The sequence below is a fragment of the Heloderma suspectum genome, chromosome 4, assembly GCF_057233095.1.
Source record: "Heloderma suspectum isolate Gila_16-S chromosome 4, 16-S_ref, whole genome shotgun sequence".
In the NCBI taxonomy this organism is placed as follows: Eukaryota; Metazoa; Chordata; class Lepidosauria; order Squamata; family Helodermatidae; genus Heloderma; species Heloderma suspectum.
The window spans coordinates 143,377,461-143,394,366 of record NC_139461.1 but is presented as its reverse complement, the minus strand read 5'-3'; the positions used below and the strand labels follow the sequence as shown (position 1 = coordinate 143,394,366).

At 41.9% G+C, this 16,906-nt stretch overlaps 2 protein-coding genes across 13 annotated transcripts in view; both read right to left on the bottom strand.

The window, feature by feature from the left end:
• Positions 1 to 16,906, bottom strand: part of LOC146347486 (uncharacterized) — a 185,626-nt gene that overhangs the window by 31,444 nt on the left and 137,276 nt on the right. The window lies entirely within an intron of this gene.
• The window catches only part of RALGAPA2 (Ral GTPase activating protein catalytic subunit alpha 2), a 280,593-nt gene that overhangs the window by 171,016 nt on the left and 92,671 nt on the right, over positions 1 to 16,906 (bottom strand). For all 12 annotated transcript variants that reach the window (XM_084850724.1, XM_084850733.1, XM_084850725.1 and 9 more), the window contains 5 exons: positions 14,829 to 14,907; positions 14,480 to 14,656; positions 6,227 to 6,420; positions 4,474 to 4,572; positions 614 to 769 (listed from right to left, as the gene is read on the bottom strand). In XM_084850724.1, coding sequence (XP_084706850.1) covers positions 614 to 769; positions 4,474 to 4,572; positions 6,227 to 6,420; positions 14,480 to 14,656; positions 14,829 to 14,907 — 705 coding nt within the window. The remainder of the gene's footprint in view (positions 1 to 613; positions 770 to 4,473; positions 4,573 to 6,226; positions 6,421 to 14,479; positions 14,657 to 14,828; positions 14,908 to 16,906) is intronic.

Here is a 16,906-nt window from a genome sequence, read left to right as displayed (position 1 = left end):
TGCCACCACTGAGAAGGCCCTATTACAAGTTCCAGAAGTCTGGACTTTGTCGGGTGATGGTATAACCAAAAGGGTCTCCCCAGCAGATCTCTAGTCACAGGTAGGATGATGCAGAGACTAAACAGCCTGGGTGATAAGCTTTTTGGGTAGAAAAAAATGCCACTTATAAGTTCTGTACAGCATGTAACTCGCAGATGGGATTAAATAAAAATGAAACAATGGCAATAATGGCACAGACACTTATAGGCCATTTTTGATGGAGAGGTCTGAATTATTTTGCTTTCATTACCAACTGAGGAGACATTGCCTAAGGTCCTGCGCTCCCTTCTACCAAAGTGAGCATCCCATGAGTAGATTTCTGCTCACTGGACACTCCTGCTGGCAGAAGGGGGAAGAGGCAACTACCACTAATTTCCCCTTCTCCCTGCAGCCCTTTGTGCTGCCCCCAAATCTGATCCACAGGTTGGGGAAAAATTAGTTGAAAGTCACCTTCTCTCTACCAGCAGGATCCTCCAATGAACCACAAGCCCTTTCTTAAATGGAAAGGAACTCAGGAAATTGTGATAAATAAATTGCAATTCAGTGTTCAAAACAAAACAAAAAATACTTGTACCTGATCTTTACTAGTTAAGCCAGTGTGCATGACAAGATAAAAATGCACCAGGTAGTCAGGATTTGGCACAAAATCTTGGCGCCTAGTCATCATAGCACATATCAGTTTGTATGCGTGAAGTTTCCCTTCCTTATATTCATCCGGCAAAGTTGTAGCCTAAAAGAACAAGAGTTTAATAAATCAGTTCTAGCTGTCAAATAATCAGAAATTATATATTAAAATATGTAAAACTAGAACAACTGTTCAAGGCATCCTCATCAAAAAGATAAAAGGATGGTTTTAGTGATAGTCTCGATAACACAGTCCAAACTGACTTTCATGAGGTTTAAACATCTATGAGAAAGAAACAGGGTTGCCTCCAATGTTGCTCATCCATAAGCAGAAGGACTTTTGATCTTCACAGAAGCCTCCACTAACACAAGGTAGGGAAGAGATTTCTGCAGATTCCCCCTCTGCGAGCAGCCCCCAGAATGTCTGCTCCAGGGCATTGGGTGGCCCCCGGAACAACATGGAAGGTAGTGTGAGGTGGAGAGCTGCAGGGGGGAGCAGTGAATTGCCTTCCAACAATCCATTAATGGAGGCCTCCACTAGACTGAAAGCCCTTCTGTAAATGGAAGGGCTCCTTCCATTCGTGGGAGGGCAACATTGGATGCAACCTTCAGATTTAATGACTGAGCCTCTGAGAGTTGGTCCCATCCCTCTCCATTTTTTACATGCAGACAAGTAAAGGTTTCTGGAAGTTCTCTTGATGAGTGAAGCTGAAGCACACTGGTGCACACCCTTTTTATTTATTTCAAATGGCATCCCAGTTGATCTCCTCTATTTGAAGAGTAACGTGCTTTGAGAGGCTGGTTTAAAGTCTGGTTTAAAGTTTGGCTGTTTGGTAGATCTGTAAACAACACAGGCAAACCCCTCAAACTATTACATTACACAGAAGCATGAAAATTCAGATGCAGCCATAGAAATGCAACATGTAGTTGATTTATCGGCAGTAAGTTTTTATAAACTCTTTATTTTTTATATTATAATGTTAAAAAACCTCGAATAGCAGGTGCCATCTTAGAGACATTTCGTCTTCTCTCCCACACAGGGGAGAAAAGAATGCCTAATGCCCCACATGCGGGTATCATCTAAAAACGAAACACACTTTTTTATTCAGAACTATTGTTTATTCTTATGCAAATGTATGCATATTTAAAAGTCAATCTTATGGTTTTTAGATAATATGATTAGAAATCTTAGTCAATCATATGAAAGCCCCAACCAAAATACATGGACTTTAGCATAGATATTACATATTATTTGCCAGGATGCAATATGGTTTACATAGCTCATTTGAGGGAACAAAGGCAAATGTTTCTGCTCTCAATTAAGTCACATGGCTAGTTCATATGTAACACCAAAACATGATTTGGCACTAGTAGAATAAGCTCTGTGTTCATGCATGGCCACTCTGCCCATGCATTCTGCTTCCTTGCTTTACAACTGAACTAGCAAACTATGTTTTGATCAAAACAAGTAGTTAACTAACTGAAGTTGAGCATGTAAGGTGAGGTGGGGGGGTGAGGACCTGAGGCCTTTGTGACCACCTGTCTTTTAAAATTGAAAACAAAGGTTTATTTGGTACAACAAGATTGGAAATAGGAACTGGGTTGGGATGAGGAAAGGATACCAGGAATGATGATTAAAATAAGGCAAACCTATAAACTACACAACATAACTCTTGCTTTTAGTTCTATGTTCAAAACCTCTCACATCCTCTCTCACACTATCTGACACACTCTGTAACTCACAGACTATCTCACTAGATGTTCTCTCTCTTATCTCCCAATCTCATCTCAGACCTATCTCGCTGTACCTAATCTACCTTACTCCCAGACTGATCTGACTCTCCAGAAGTAATCACCCCAGCTTTTTCTGCACCATCTCTCATCCAATCACACTGCATTCCATTCTCACTCAGCCACTCCCCCTTTCTTCCACTTGCCAAACTGTCTTTCTTGCCCACACTCTGCCAAACCCAGCCTCATACTCACCTGTCAATCATTCCAGATACATACCAGCCACCATACATATATACAAACCTTTACCATCCACACACTGTGCATGTGGAATTGCCACAGGGGGTATTTAAGTACAGGACCTCTGCTCCCACCCCCAAAATTATGGTTTAGTGTTACATCTTAACTGAGCCACTGTGTGTTCATGGAAGCTGGTCCGTTCGGTTAATGACAGAGACCCAAGAATATCAGATGCATAAAACTCCCTCCTCATCAAGCAAAGAATATATTTGATATAAAGTGATATCACTACCACAGGGGGTCAGAAATTATCTACAGAATCAGTTAGCAATTTCAAGCTGACAGTTAACTAATAAAGCAGGTCACTTAAATAACGAAGAGCACTAAGAATCACAGAATCATAGAATAGTAGGGTTGGAAGGGGCCTATAAGACCATCAACTCCAACCCCCCTGAATGCAACACAGAGGCCCAGTTTGCACAATCAAACAACCCCTGGTTAACAAACCATGGGTTGTTTGTGAGCACACATGTGCGTGCACATGCTGGCTCCTGCCCATTCACACGCTTCCACTTTCTGAAGCAACCTAGGATTGCCCTGTTCCTTGGTTGCTTTCCTGATGTGTGAACCCAGCACTCTGGATTAATCCATGGTTTGTTGTTGGCATTCCTGAGTTGTTTACAAAGTGGAAGCAGGCAATGGGCAGGAGGCAATGTGCTTAGTTGCTCCCACATGGCCATACCAATTCCTGGATTGTTTAACCCAGGAATTGACTTAATGTGAAATCAGGTCAGACAGGCTTTTCTTTACATCTGATAGACCACGGCAAATGCAATGAAGAAACAGAACGCAATTCAAAACATTATGGATATTTCAGAGGTGTCAATATCATTAAATAATTTGTATTATTGGGTTACCCATGAGAGAACACAGGTAAAATGGGTGAGAAATTAATTTGGTTCACATTTTAATGTGAACTTATCAAACTCACATTTCCCGAACCTACTCATGAACTGGAATACAGTTATATGGTGATATTTGCACTTTTCAGAATTCTGTGATGCTATTGGCAGATTTTTAAAAAATGTACAGAAAAACACTTTCTTTTAGGGGAAAATTGCTTGCAAAAATGTGTGTACTTTGAGAAGTGTGTACAAAAATACGTATATTTTTAGAAATGCTGATGAAATTACTGGCAAATTTTCATGTAGACTTTAAAAATGGCAAATGGATGCAAAAACAGGACAGAATAAACTTAACATGGAAAAAGAAGAAACTGAGCAAAATTGGATTTGACAGATTTGTCCATCCCTAGAAGCATAAAGCAAAAAAAAATCTGCAGTTTTAATTTTAATCCTCAAGTCTAACCACTACAGAGTGGTTATATGTAGCTGAAATGACAGCCTTTCAAAATACTTAGTTCAAAAGACAAAGTGAAGAACAGAAAAGAGAAGATTTTCAATATACATTCAGGAACAATGGAAACTCAAAGGCTTACATTCTGATTATATATTCGTCAAGATGGCTGCAAAAATGAATACAGTTAAGGCACAATCCTATGCATGTTTGGGCTGAGAAAAGTCCTATAACACCCAGCATTCCCCAGCCAACCATGCTGGCTGGGAAATGCAGAAAATTGTAGGACCTTTTCCATCTAAACATGTATAGGATTGCACCCTAAGATATTCTTACCTCCATTTTTAAAAATCAATGTGGGAATTTAAAATATGAGACTGGATGTGAACAAAAACAAAATACAAATGAGATTGGTCCAGACCATGGTACATGAAATGATTCAGCAAACTATGCTGGTATTCTGAAACATTAGAAAAAACTTACCTTGAACAACCATGATGCAAATATTCCGAGTGGTGGAATTAAAATAGGAGGAGAGGGAGTGGATTGGTTATCCAGACTGATAGCAAGATTGTCTCTTATCTAAATTAAAGAAACACAAGGAATTAGTACAAAATGTTGAAGTACTAAAATGAATAGCATTCTTCGTTCTATCCTTTTAAATGTAAGGTCTAGAGACTCAACTTTCTTTGTTTTCTGGCTCCTTCGTGAAATCACAAACTCAATAGGGTCCTTGATTAAAGGTGAAGGTGCTTGAGACATAAGGCAGTCTATACTAGTTACAATCTGACCATATTCTTCTTTCACCTCATACGATATAAATGCAACACATTATATTCTTCCTCCACACTACTGACCAAATTTCCTCTTTCTTCTCTGCTATTCTGTGAGCTTTTCTACACAAAGCATTTATTGTGCATTCATCATTTCTTACTCATGGTTGTGTATGGTTTCGTTAGACAACATCATGTTCCTCCAGTTTTTCTTCTGTTTTTTAAGAGCACTTTCACTGGGGTTTTTTGGGGGGTTTTAGAGCGGGGAAAATGGAGTATTATTTGTGAACGCAAAAGAAAACCTATTTTCCTACTTGTGTACTTGTGTTATTGTGCTACAGCACTGCGCCACTTAGAGGCTACGTAGTGGAAACGCAGGAAAGGAAAAGCTCCTTGTGTAGAGCAGATCCTGCGATGAAATCGAAAGTAGATACAATGGATTAACAGCCTTGTGTAGAAGACCCCTAAGAATGAGGTCCTGAAACTGGAGGGGCTGTAGCAAATGTAGCCTCCTCTCCTACTGAAGAAGGCCCAATAAGCTACCACCTCTATATGTTGTAGATGCCTTGAGTTATACTGTGCACCGGGGGCAAGTGCTCTCTTATTTTAGTTTCTCATTTATTTCAATTTCACACTGGTGATGTATTATTGTTGCTCCTCAGGTCTCTAGGCCAAATCCAGCCCACCTGTGGGCCAAATCGGGCGCTCTGAGGTTCTCCAGATGTTCATGCCCCTTTCTCTGGCCCCAGCCCCAGCCCTTTCCCCCCAACCATCAATATTTTGGTAGTTTTCTGGCTTTTGTGTTAGCTGAAGGAGCTTTAATGCTGGTATTTTTGGTAATTTGGCTCACCCCTTTTGCCCCACCCCCATTTTGCCTTCCGCATCACCTGCCACTGGGATACAGCCCCAAAGCCTCTTCAAAATTGAATTTGGCCCTCAAGAAGAAAGAAGTTAGACACCCCTGCTATAATCCAATTAAACCGAGGAAAGCACTTTTCCACCATTCCTCCTATCACAAAACAATTGAAGCGTTAAGTGAATTTTTCAGGGTTAAAAATTAAAGTTGGCGGACAGTTCAAAGTCTATTTAGGAAACTGAGGGGAAAGGTGCTATGCGCAAAAAACACCAGGGAGGAGAAGATCCCGAAGCGCCACTGAGTACAGTCTATGAATGCACAATAGATAAACTCTTATCATAGGCCATACTCAGTGGTGCTTCAGGATCTTCTCCTTCCAAGTTTATTTAGGACACATCACACTCCAGTAAAATTAGTCTGTGTCAATGTTAAAACCATAACTATAGCTCCAACAGATGGTTGAAAAAGGCCTTAAAATGTTTAAACCAGCATTATTCTTAAATTTTTTGGACAGAACATACAGTTGATATGATTTCTTGTTCTATTTATTTCAGCAGTTAACATTATTGTACTAGCTTCATATTAGACAAAGTGAATTCAACTTTACCTTTGCTAATTTGTACCATAGTTCAAAGAGATACTCAAAAACTCTGGAATGTATTTTAGGAGACTGGATATTGTTCACATCTCCAAGAATTCCTAATATTCTTCGCCATAACACAGCAGCAGAGTCAGGATGCCAGCCTATAAGATTCCCACCAGCAATTATACTGCAATCATCAGCAAGGAATTCACTGCTGTCTAGAAGAGGAAATTATTAGTATTAATTATTAACAAAATGCCAAAACATGTGAAAATGGAGGACTTGCACATTATAGCAGCAGGATGTGTAGTGAAAGGCATCATAGTGTGCTCTGTAGACAAAATCCTCTGCCTCTTGCATTGGGTCCCTGTCACTGAGGGCAGGCCACCCAGAGATGGAAGGCAGGATTTGTCGTCACTGCAGCATACCCAAGTAAAATGCTTTACTGTTCCCCTAAGAATCAATGGCAGCTATTCATTTATGTGGAGAAAAGTAAAAGAATGTACTTGGAGACACACATGAGTTAGGAGCTAAACCAGTTCTCTGCCCTTTGTGACCCCAGCTGTTGAGAGTCAAGCCTGCTTTTATCTGCATGGGTTTTCTTTTTTCGTTATACTGAAGCGGGATGAAATCTTGGGAACTGGCTTTCAAACAAACAAACAAACAAATAAATGTGATGCCGTATGTACCCTTTCTGGGAAGGTCACCAGCTGGGGATACAAAACACATTTTGGTGGTAACAATGCTACAACTATTAGCAAGTAAGGACAGCACCTGAAGAAATTAACAATACAGAAGAGCAGAGAATTCCAAGAGAGCTCCCTCCTGCATGGCCTCAAAGATTGGTTTCAAAACATTTAGATGTGATTAAAAAAATGCCTCTGTTTGGCACTGAGAACGTTACAACAGCAGTAGTCCAGGCACAAGGAATAATGGGAATATAGCTCGTCTAGGGCTTCTGAATCCATACTTGGGGGCCTCGGAAAACTATACTTCCCATAGTATAGCACAGAACTCTCCCTCCCTCCCTCCCTCCCTCCCTCCCACCCACTACACACACACACACACACACACACACACACACACACACACGGGGAGAGACAGAGAGAGACAGAATGGTGCAGCTGCCACTGCCACACCACCAGAGAAGTTTGGAGAAGGAAAGGGGCAGGAAATGGTGGATGACAGCTGTGGTTGACAGTGCTGGTCATGGTGTCAGGACAGGGCGGCCCAAACAGGCCATTCCAAATCCACCTCCAGCTGCTAACCTCAGGCCTGTCTGGGACTTCAGACCTGGAGGGGGAGCAGGTTATCAGCATCCTAAACACTCCTCTGTCCCCTGCCTCACAACTGATTGCACAGACATACCAGGTGAGCCTCCGCAGCTGCCCCTTGCCTCCCTCCCTTTAAAACCACAAATGTATTTTGAGGCCTTTCGGCATCTCACAAGACATCTGGGGCATCAGAGAATGGACAGTTCAGTCCCACTGCTGTGGCAATATGTCCGCTGCCATCACCTCCCCCCATGATGCACCCAACAGTTCATAAGCCGAGAGTCAGGCAGCTGCCTTGCAATTGCAGAGATGGCAGCCAGCTCAACCCTCTATCTCTCTGGGGGATTCTCCCCCTGCAGGTGAGTGCTGACCCTGGGACTGAATCCCAAACAACGGGCAAACCCCAGTATTAGGCAATATGAGCCCTGGCCCCAATTTGGAGGGGTCTGGGCTTCCTGCATATTAGAGTGAGACATTTTGAGCTGGAAGTACTCCAAACTCCTCCAATGTGAACTTTACCTCCACCACTAAATTAAGAGGCAATCTGGAAAACCAGGAACTAGGGATGCTGGAGAAATTCGAGATGGACTAAAATAAGCTCAGATTTCTAAGAATCCAACCTGCAGAATCCGCTGAGGAGTGACCCCCTCAGGCTGCGTAGAGTCCATGGACTTTCAGGTGATTTTTTTACTTTCCCCAAATTTACGCATATACATTTGTAGGAAAATACGCAAGTTTCTGCTGAGAAAACGTTGAACAGAATAGGGGACAATACGCTAAATGTTACGTACAAAGGTAAATTATGTAAATAATGTAATTATTTGCATATTTTTCCACATGACAAAAAAAAATCGCATCCGTCCGTGGGCAGACAATGGAACAAAAGGCACCTGACAATCCGCGAAACACAGACGGAGTGGATTTTGCACAGCCCATACATCCCTACCAGGAACTGAGTCCGGACATCAAGCACATTTCAATTATACCACACTAGGCAGCAGTTGACTGGCCCCAAAGGTAGAGAATCAAGCCACTATACATTTTAGCCCACAAGGTCCCTGCAGCTGCGACAGTTACTCTGGGAAGCAGCCACCAGCCATGGTCACCTCCTCAACAGCTACGCACAAGGTCTCCCACCACTGTATGAGGAAATAGAAGGGGACCCCTTCCCCTTAAACAAACACGGGGTGGCTAAAGGTAGTGGTGGTGGGATCCAACATAACATGTTAACATTGTTTCAGTTTGTACCAACAAATAGAAACCCTCAGTTATAGTTTTCTACCGCTACAAAAGAGATAGGGTTCTGTTAGTAGAATTAGTCACAATTAATTAACTCACATTTTCTGTCCATCCAGCATTGTCACAATAAATATTTGAAGGTTTTGGCTAGAAAATCTCTCACTCAATATTAAATGGTCAGCACATAATGTATTGAACATATCACATTCACAAAAGCTGAGTGATTAATATAGTACAATTGATGCTCAACATGTACACATTTCTATAGGAGCACATTTCCACTCCAACACCAACATTTACACTGGAGAAGTTTGGCACATACATATTTAATATGATTCTAGAACAAGTATCTACAAAACTCAAAAAGGGTAATAAAACAGATTTAATCAAAGTTACAAACAAGACACTTATTAAAACAAACACAGGAAAACCTGGAGATTCTGAATAGCAAGATTTTCTGCTGATGCACTCATTCATTATAGTATTTCTCAGACCTAGTGGCTGATTAGTGGGTTTTCAGCACCCTCTAGTGCCACAAAAGCAACATATCCCCAAAGAGTTATAATATCAACATTATATCTCAGACAGTAAGGGTCAAGAATTGCTCTAATCCCTCCGGATTACCAGATGTCTGAGGGTTTCCAGCTGTTCCATAAGGAGGAATATGCAGCACCCCTAGGAAAACTGCTTGGCAAGATAATAAATATGAATAGGAAGGACATTATCGTGCTCCCAAATAGACCTGCATAAGGGGGGCAGGGTTCTGATGCGTGTAAAGAACACATCAGGGGGTTGTGGGACCATACTTGAAGACCGATAGCACCAGGGACATGCCAGTGGACATACCCCCACCAGCCAGACAACTGGTTTACAAGAGAAGGGGATCTATGCACATATCAGCATATACAAGCAGAGTTCTTCAATACCAAGAAGGGATCCTGTGCCAATCAGGATCCCTCCTTGCATAGTGGAGTTCTATGTATGCATGCCACTGTGTACATAGCCTCTTTTCATTCATCCCACATGTATATATGATGGCGGTGTGGCCAGCAGGCGCATCGATGCTAGCATGGGGCTAGCCACGCAACCCCTTCACACATACGAAGAACACATGACTGAGGGAATCTGAACCCCCCTAGGGTGATTAACTGCCAAGTAGGAACTAGCATGAGGAACTCCAGGGGAAAGCGACCGTGTTATACTTGAGTTCTTGGTTCTAAAGGAAGCAAAAGCTGAGTGTAGCCAAATGCATACCCTGGATTCTAGGAAAGCCAATTTCAATAAACTCAGAATAATGATCAGGTAGGTCCCATGGCAAGTGAATCTAATGGGAAAAGGAGTCCAAGATGGGTGGGAGTTTTTAAAAAAGGAAGTTCTCAAGGCACAATTACAAACAATTCCAACAAGAAAAAAAGGTGGCAGACAACAGAAGAAGCCAATGTGGCTTCACAAAAAGCTTAGAGATGACCTGAAAACAAAAAAGGACACATACAGGAAGTGGAAGGAAGGCCAAGCAACAAAGGAAGAGTACAGGCAGGTAGCACAGAATTGCAGGGATGGCGTCAAGAAGGCTAAAGCTGAGAACGAGCTGAGGTTATCGAGGGATGCTAAAAGCAACAAAAAGGCTTTCTTTAGATACGTGCATAGCAAAAGACAGAGGAAAGAAATGGTGGTTCAACTATTAAATAAGGATGGCAACATGGTAACAGATGACAAGGAAAAGGCAGAAGTGCTCAATTCCTACTTTGGCTCAGTCTTCTCCCGAAAGAGGGTCTATGACCCCCCTGGCAAAGGCCAAGTACAGGCTGAAGGGGCAAGACTGCAGCTTCAGATTGAAGGAACAAATAATTACTTTGAATGAATTCAAATCACCAGAGCCAGATGAACTGCATCCTACAGTAATAAAGGAACTGGCAGAAGAACCACTGTCTATTATTTTTGAGAAATCATGGAGGAATGGTGAAGTGCCAGATGACTGGAGGAGGGCTAATGTTGTCCCTACCTTCAAAAAGGGTATAAAAGAGGAACCTGGGAACTACAGACCAGTCAGTCTGACATCAATCTCTGGGAAAATTCTGGAGCAGATTATAAAGCAGTCTATCTGTAAGCACCTTGAAAACAATGCAGTGATGACTCGAAGCCAACACAGATTTGTCAAGAACAAATCCTGCCAGATGAATCTGATCTCATTTTTTGATCAGGTAACCTCCCTTGTGGACTGCGGGAATGCTGTGGACATAATATACCTCGACTTCAGCAAAGCTTTCGACCAAGTCACCCATAATATCCTGATTAGCAAACTAGCTCAAAGTGGGCTAGATAAACAACTCTCAGGTGCATCCACAGTTGGCTACAGAATCGGACTCAAAGAGTGCTTATCCATGGAATCTTCTCAAACTGGGAAGAGGTAATGAGCGGGGTACCGCAGGGCTCAGTCCTGGGCCCAGTGCTCTTCAACATTTTTATTAATGACTTGGAGGAGGAGGTGCAAGGAATGCTGATCAAATCTGCAGATGACACAACAATGGGTGGAATAGCTAATACCCTGGAAGACAGAAGCAAAATTCAAAGTGATCTTGATAGGCTGGAGCGCTGGGCAGAAAACAACAGAATGACATTTAATAGGGATAAATGCCAAGTTCTGCACCTAGGAAAAAGAAACCAAAGGCACAGTTACAAGATGGGCTCAACAATACTACAAGTGAAAAGGATCTTGGAATTGTTGTAGATCATAAGCTGAATGTGAGCCAACGATGTGATGTGGCTGTAAAAAAGGCAAATGCTATTTTGGGCTGCATTAATAGAAGTATAGCTTCCAAATCCCATGAAGTACTAGTTCCCCTCTACTCAGCACTGGTTAGGACTCATCATACTCAGCATCTGGTTAGGACCAGTTCTGAGCACCACACTTTAAGAACGATGCAGACAAGCTGGAGAGGGTTCAGAGGAGGGCAACAAAGATGATCAGGGGACTGGAAACAAAACCCTATGAAGAGAGACTGAAGGAACTGGGCATGTTTAGCCTTGAGAAGAGAAGACTGAAGGGAGACAGGATAGCACTCTTCAAGTACTTGAAAGGGTGTCACAGAGAGGAAAGCCAGCATCTCTTCTTGATCATCCCAGAGTGCAGGACATGGAATAATGGGCTCAAGTTATAGGAAACCAGATTCTGGCTAAACATCAGGAAAAACTCCCTGACTGTTAGAGCAAAACAACAGTGGAACCAATTACCCAGGGTGGGCTCTCTCTCCCACACTGGAGGTATTCAAGATGGAGCTGGACAGCCATCTGTCAGGGATGCTTTGACTTAGATTCCTGCATTGAGCAGGGGGTTGGACTCAATGGTCTTGTAGGCCCCTTCCAACCCTACTGTTCTATGATTGTATGATTTAAAAAGTACTATAGAAAAGAAAGAAAGGTAAAGAATCCTATTTATCAGACAAACTTTAGAAACCACTTCACACAGAGTATTTGCTAGGGAAACAAACTTTTGAAAAATCCAATGGGAGAACACAGAGAGTGCTGAGCAGTTACCCTGCTCACTGTTATACATCCCTTTGGGAAACTTGCTCCAAAGGCACACATCCCCCAACCCCACACCAGAAGCTTCCCTTATTACAGACTTCCCCAAAAGGGATGTGCACTTCCCTGTTATATTTTCAAGGGATCAAACAGGTAGGAGAATTAACCAGACTATAGCTCTATAGTTCTGCGAAGTTCTTGAATCATGGTGGATTCACATCCTGCCATGGAAACAGCAGCCAAGATGTATGTGTGGAATCGTTCTTAACATATTTTATATAAGCTTATTTCTGTAGATGAGCATAACTTTCCTTGTATTAAAAAGATACAGATTTTTAATTAATGTGAGAATTGGCTCCCTGACACCTTGATCTGGAGAGAAAAATACTGAGATTGTACTTCAGAATAAGGAGAATAAGAGATGACTTGCCACTAAGCAAGATTGACTTAGCAGCAACTGTGTGCTATGGGGCTGCGGTGGCTTAGTGGCTAAGATGCTGAACTGCAGACCGGAAGGTTGGCAGGACAGCAGTTCGAGACCTGAGTGCCGCGTGACGGAGTGAGCTCCCGTCTTCAGTCCCAGCTCCTGCCAACCTAGCAGTTCGAAAGCAAGAAATTGCAAGTAGATAAACAGGTACCGCTTTGGTGGGAAAGGTAACAGCGTTCCGTGCACCTTGGTGTTCAGTCATGCCAGCCACATGACCACGGAATTGTCTTCGGACAGCGCTGGCTCTTCGGCTTAGAAATGGAGATGAGCACCACACCCTAGAGTCGGACACGACTGGTTGGGGACACCTTTACCTTTACCTTTTTAACTGTGTGCTAAGCGCAGGCCAGGCAGTATTCTGAAAAGGATGAGAAGGCATGAGACCCCCACCCTGAGGAGAGGCAGGAGGACCATGATTTGCTGTTTTATCTTGACAAAAGCATTCTCCTATATAACTGCCTCAATTCTCTGAGGGCTAGTCCTTATGCAGCCAAAACAGCACCATCCACACAAAAGAGGGAGGTCTCAACAGGCTCAGAGGAACCTTGAGGCTTGCAGAAGTACAAAGAAATATTTAGGGGGAAAAACATTGAGGGAAACCCCCCAAAACAGTCCAATGAGAACTGAGTATGCTCAGTCGGCATGGAACGCTGACTGATTGTTGTGGGAGGAGAATGAAAACTGTGTGGGGTAAGTGGAATGGAATAGCTTGAATTTTGAACGGGGAGCAGTCCATTGCAACATTTCGATCTGAAATTTGGTCTTCTCTCCCTTGCGTGCTGTGTCTTCAGCACCTTTGACAGCACAGGACATCAGTACTTTTAACAAAGGCACTGCCTTTGAAGCCCACAGTTTAGCCTGTCGGCACACAAGTTGATGCCTACTCAGTTAAGTTTTGAAATATTGTGATTAGACTACACCACTATGAAAAAAAAAAAATCATGCGCTGTGTGCTTTATCAAAAGAACGAGACTGATTCAAACCAGTTGTTCACTTTACTAATAGGCTTTGTCCCCTTCCAAGGTATAATTCAGTATAACAAGGCAGCCCATGAAGTTGCGTCAGCATACAGCAGCAAAATCTATATTTTGGGGAGTGTATTCCCCACGTATGCCAAAAAATTCAAATTAATTTGAAATGAGAATGACTATGGAACACATGAATTTTTCAGTCCAACCTGAGGGGGTTACTTTAATGGGACACTGGGAACAACACACACAAAATGATTTGCAAAAAGTGAGAATGACATACACAATACTCCCTTACTTCAATCTGTTCTCCCCTTCTCCCCCTCAATCCCCAACCCAGTGTTTGGGAAGAGAAGAACATGGTGAACCTCTGTACAGGTCAAAGCAGAGGTGGAAAGGGGAGATTTTGACTGGTGTGCATGGAAGGAATTAATGTTCATGGCCTTCCCTTTATCTACAAGTATGCTGTGCTTGTAGATAAAGGACACAGCAATTTCTCAAAAATCGATTTCTAGAGATGAAGAATGTTATTAGGGTAAGAGAAAGCCTAAAGAGGTTTACCTTTCTCTGGTACAGTTTTGATTCAGATTAGTCGCTTGCCATCAGACTGAACTCAGGCAGCTAACACAAATCCCCACCACAAAGAGTTGGGCCTTCTAACTGTGTTCTGTCTTCAGCCTAATTGATTATCAACTCTTGTGTAACAAGAAAACATCTCTCTCTCTCTCTCTTTCTCTCCCTCACTCACACACGTACACACAGAGCACACTTCTTTGAACATAGATACCTGTTAAATTGGTGGCATCTGAAGGATTCAGGTGCAACCAGTGGCGTGCATCTGGATCATCAGAAATATCACTTGGCATGTTGACATCATGGTTTTGTTCACATGCTTGCCAGGGAGCCAAAGTGATGTCTACTTCATTATTGTATCCAATGGAAGTATCACTGCTAATACTTTCACCTACATAAAGGAATGTAATGAATAAAATAGTTCAGCGAAATGAGATTTCTTCAAAAGGTAACTGAAATAATTAAAAAATAAAATATTATTATAGATGCAATTAGTGACATCAACGTGTTTTACCACAAATCAATCTGACAGAATAACAAACATGTGTTCTATTGAAACTCACTCTTTTCTCTTTCTATGTGACTTCCATGTGACTGCTGCATGTCTGTTCTGAGATCTAATTCAGTTGAAGTGTTGCTTGCCTGCATGAAAAATTTCAAGAGAAACCCAATCACTGTATAGTATACATTTTTTAAATTATCAACAGCTAATGTAGGTACATAATCCCAAATAATTTTTTCTTCAAAACATTTCACAATTACAGACTCAACCAAATTATTTGGAGGAGAACAGATGGGTTTTTAAACATTTAATATACCAAATATGGTAGTTTTATAAACAAACCATGTTATATATATATGAATGCATTTTAGGTTCCTATTTTATGGGTGCTTCCAGATAAGGCTTTTATGGTGCCATTGCTCTGCCTCATTCACAAAAATTCATGGGGGGAGGGGTTTCCAGACAACATCATATTCCACTCATAGCCTTCCCATGGTTTCCCATAGCTTTTCCCATCTTTTTTCTTACCACAGAAAATCCATTAAATAAGAAAAGACAGAATAAGTACATAATGCCTTCTGTTCGTTAGCACTATGATCTTTCCATTTCAAAGCACCAGATGTCTGACCAGAGGAAATGTCAGGAAGTAGTCCCTTAAACAACTGAATCATCCTAGAAGCCAGAAGAAGCAAGAACTGCTGAAGGCAGAGGAAGGGTGCTTCTGAAGATGGGTATACATCATCTGTTCTTGTTTGTGAGGAATTGGTTTGGGTGGAGTTTAGGAAATATGGTCTGAAGGAAGAGCTATTGAGAGCTTATTTAGCTTAATTTTTGTTCATTCTGAAGTATTATCTCTAGTGGTGGTGTCAATCCCAAGCTTCTTTTAGGTATAGAGGGTTTATTTTGGTGGCAGCAGTTAAACGTTTTACAGCCAAGACAACATTCCCTAATGGTGAGGTCTAATTGGGAACATTATTAAAAATGGTAGCAGTGAGTTCCCAATGAGTGTCCTCAAAGTTGTTGCTGCTGCTTTTTTTTAATTAAAGAAACGTAGGTGGTATAACCCATATGTTGTTCCATCACATGTAGTGGCAGTGATGGGATAACCTACACTGTTTCTCTTACACGTGGGTTTTAGAACTACATTCACTGCATCTAACCAGAACAAGCCCAGAAACAAAACAAAAACCAAATTTCCAAGAATGCACATTCAATCATTGGCTATGATATGGTGATTCCAGTGGTTTTTTTTATCTCACTCCTCAGCCAAAAAGGCTCCTGGAGGGGCTTACAAACAATCAGTTAAATAAGACGGTCCCGGCCTGGAGGGTTGCAATCTAAAAAGATGACACACAAGGAAAAAGGGATGAGAAGGGAAGAGGAAAAAAATGAAGCAGACTTTTAGCACGGCTGGTGGAAAGGCCCTGCTTCCCCTCTCATCTTCCTCTACAGCCTTATTGGAATGGGTGGTGGTGACAGCTGAGGAAGGAGGAGCCTTTGGAAACTGTTGGGAAACTGAGCATGACTTGGAGAATCCCTAAATGTCTATCAGTAAAAGGTAGATTAGATCAGCCTTCCCCAAGCTGGTGCTCTCCAGATGTTTTGGACTACAACTCCCAGCATTGCAGACCATTGTCTAGCTGGCTGGAGTAGAAGTCCAAAACATCTGGAGAGCACCAGGCTGGAGTAGCCTGCATCAATAATTTTAATAAGAACTGGAAGAAATAACTGTGCTGGGAATCTTACAGAGAGAATTTAAAAAAATCTCCTTAACCCCAGGTTTCAACATTTCCAGAAATTTTGTATCTCTAATCTCCCTATAAAAGTCTACTATAATTTTTTTTAGAAATCATTTTGGGGGCATAAATCAGGTAGCAATATATGAATACCTTGTCTTAAACATTTTATTTATTTTAAAATAAAATATTGCATAAATCCAAAACTGTTCAAGTTTCCAAGTGGGGGGGGGCACCTTGTAAAAAGAACACAGAGGAAAACTGGGTTTTTTTCCTGAATATTTCTGGTTATTTTCTGGGCCGTCACATCTCTAGTTTATATGCACAACAGGGAACCCCTACAGTGCACATGGAATATTCCTCAGAACATAGAAGAGACCAGGGCAAAAGTTAAATAAAAGAG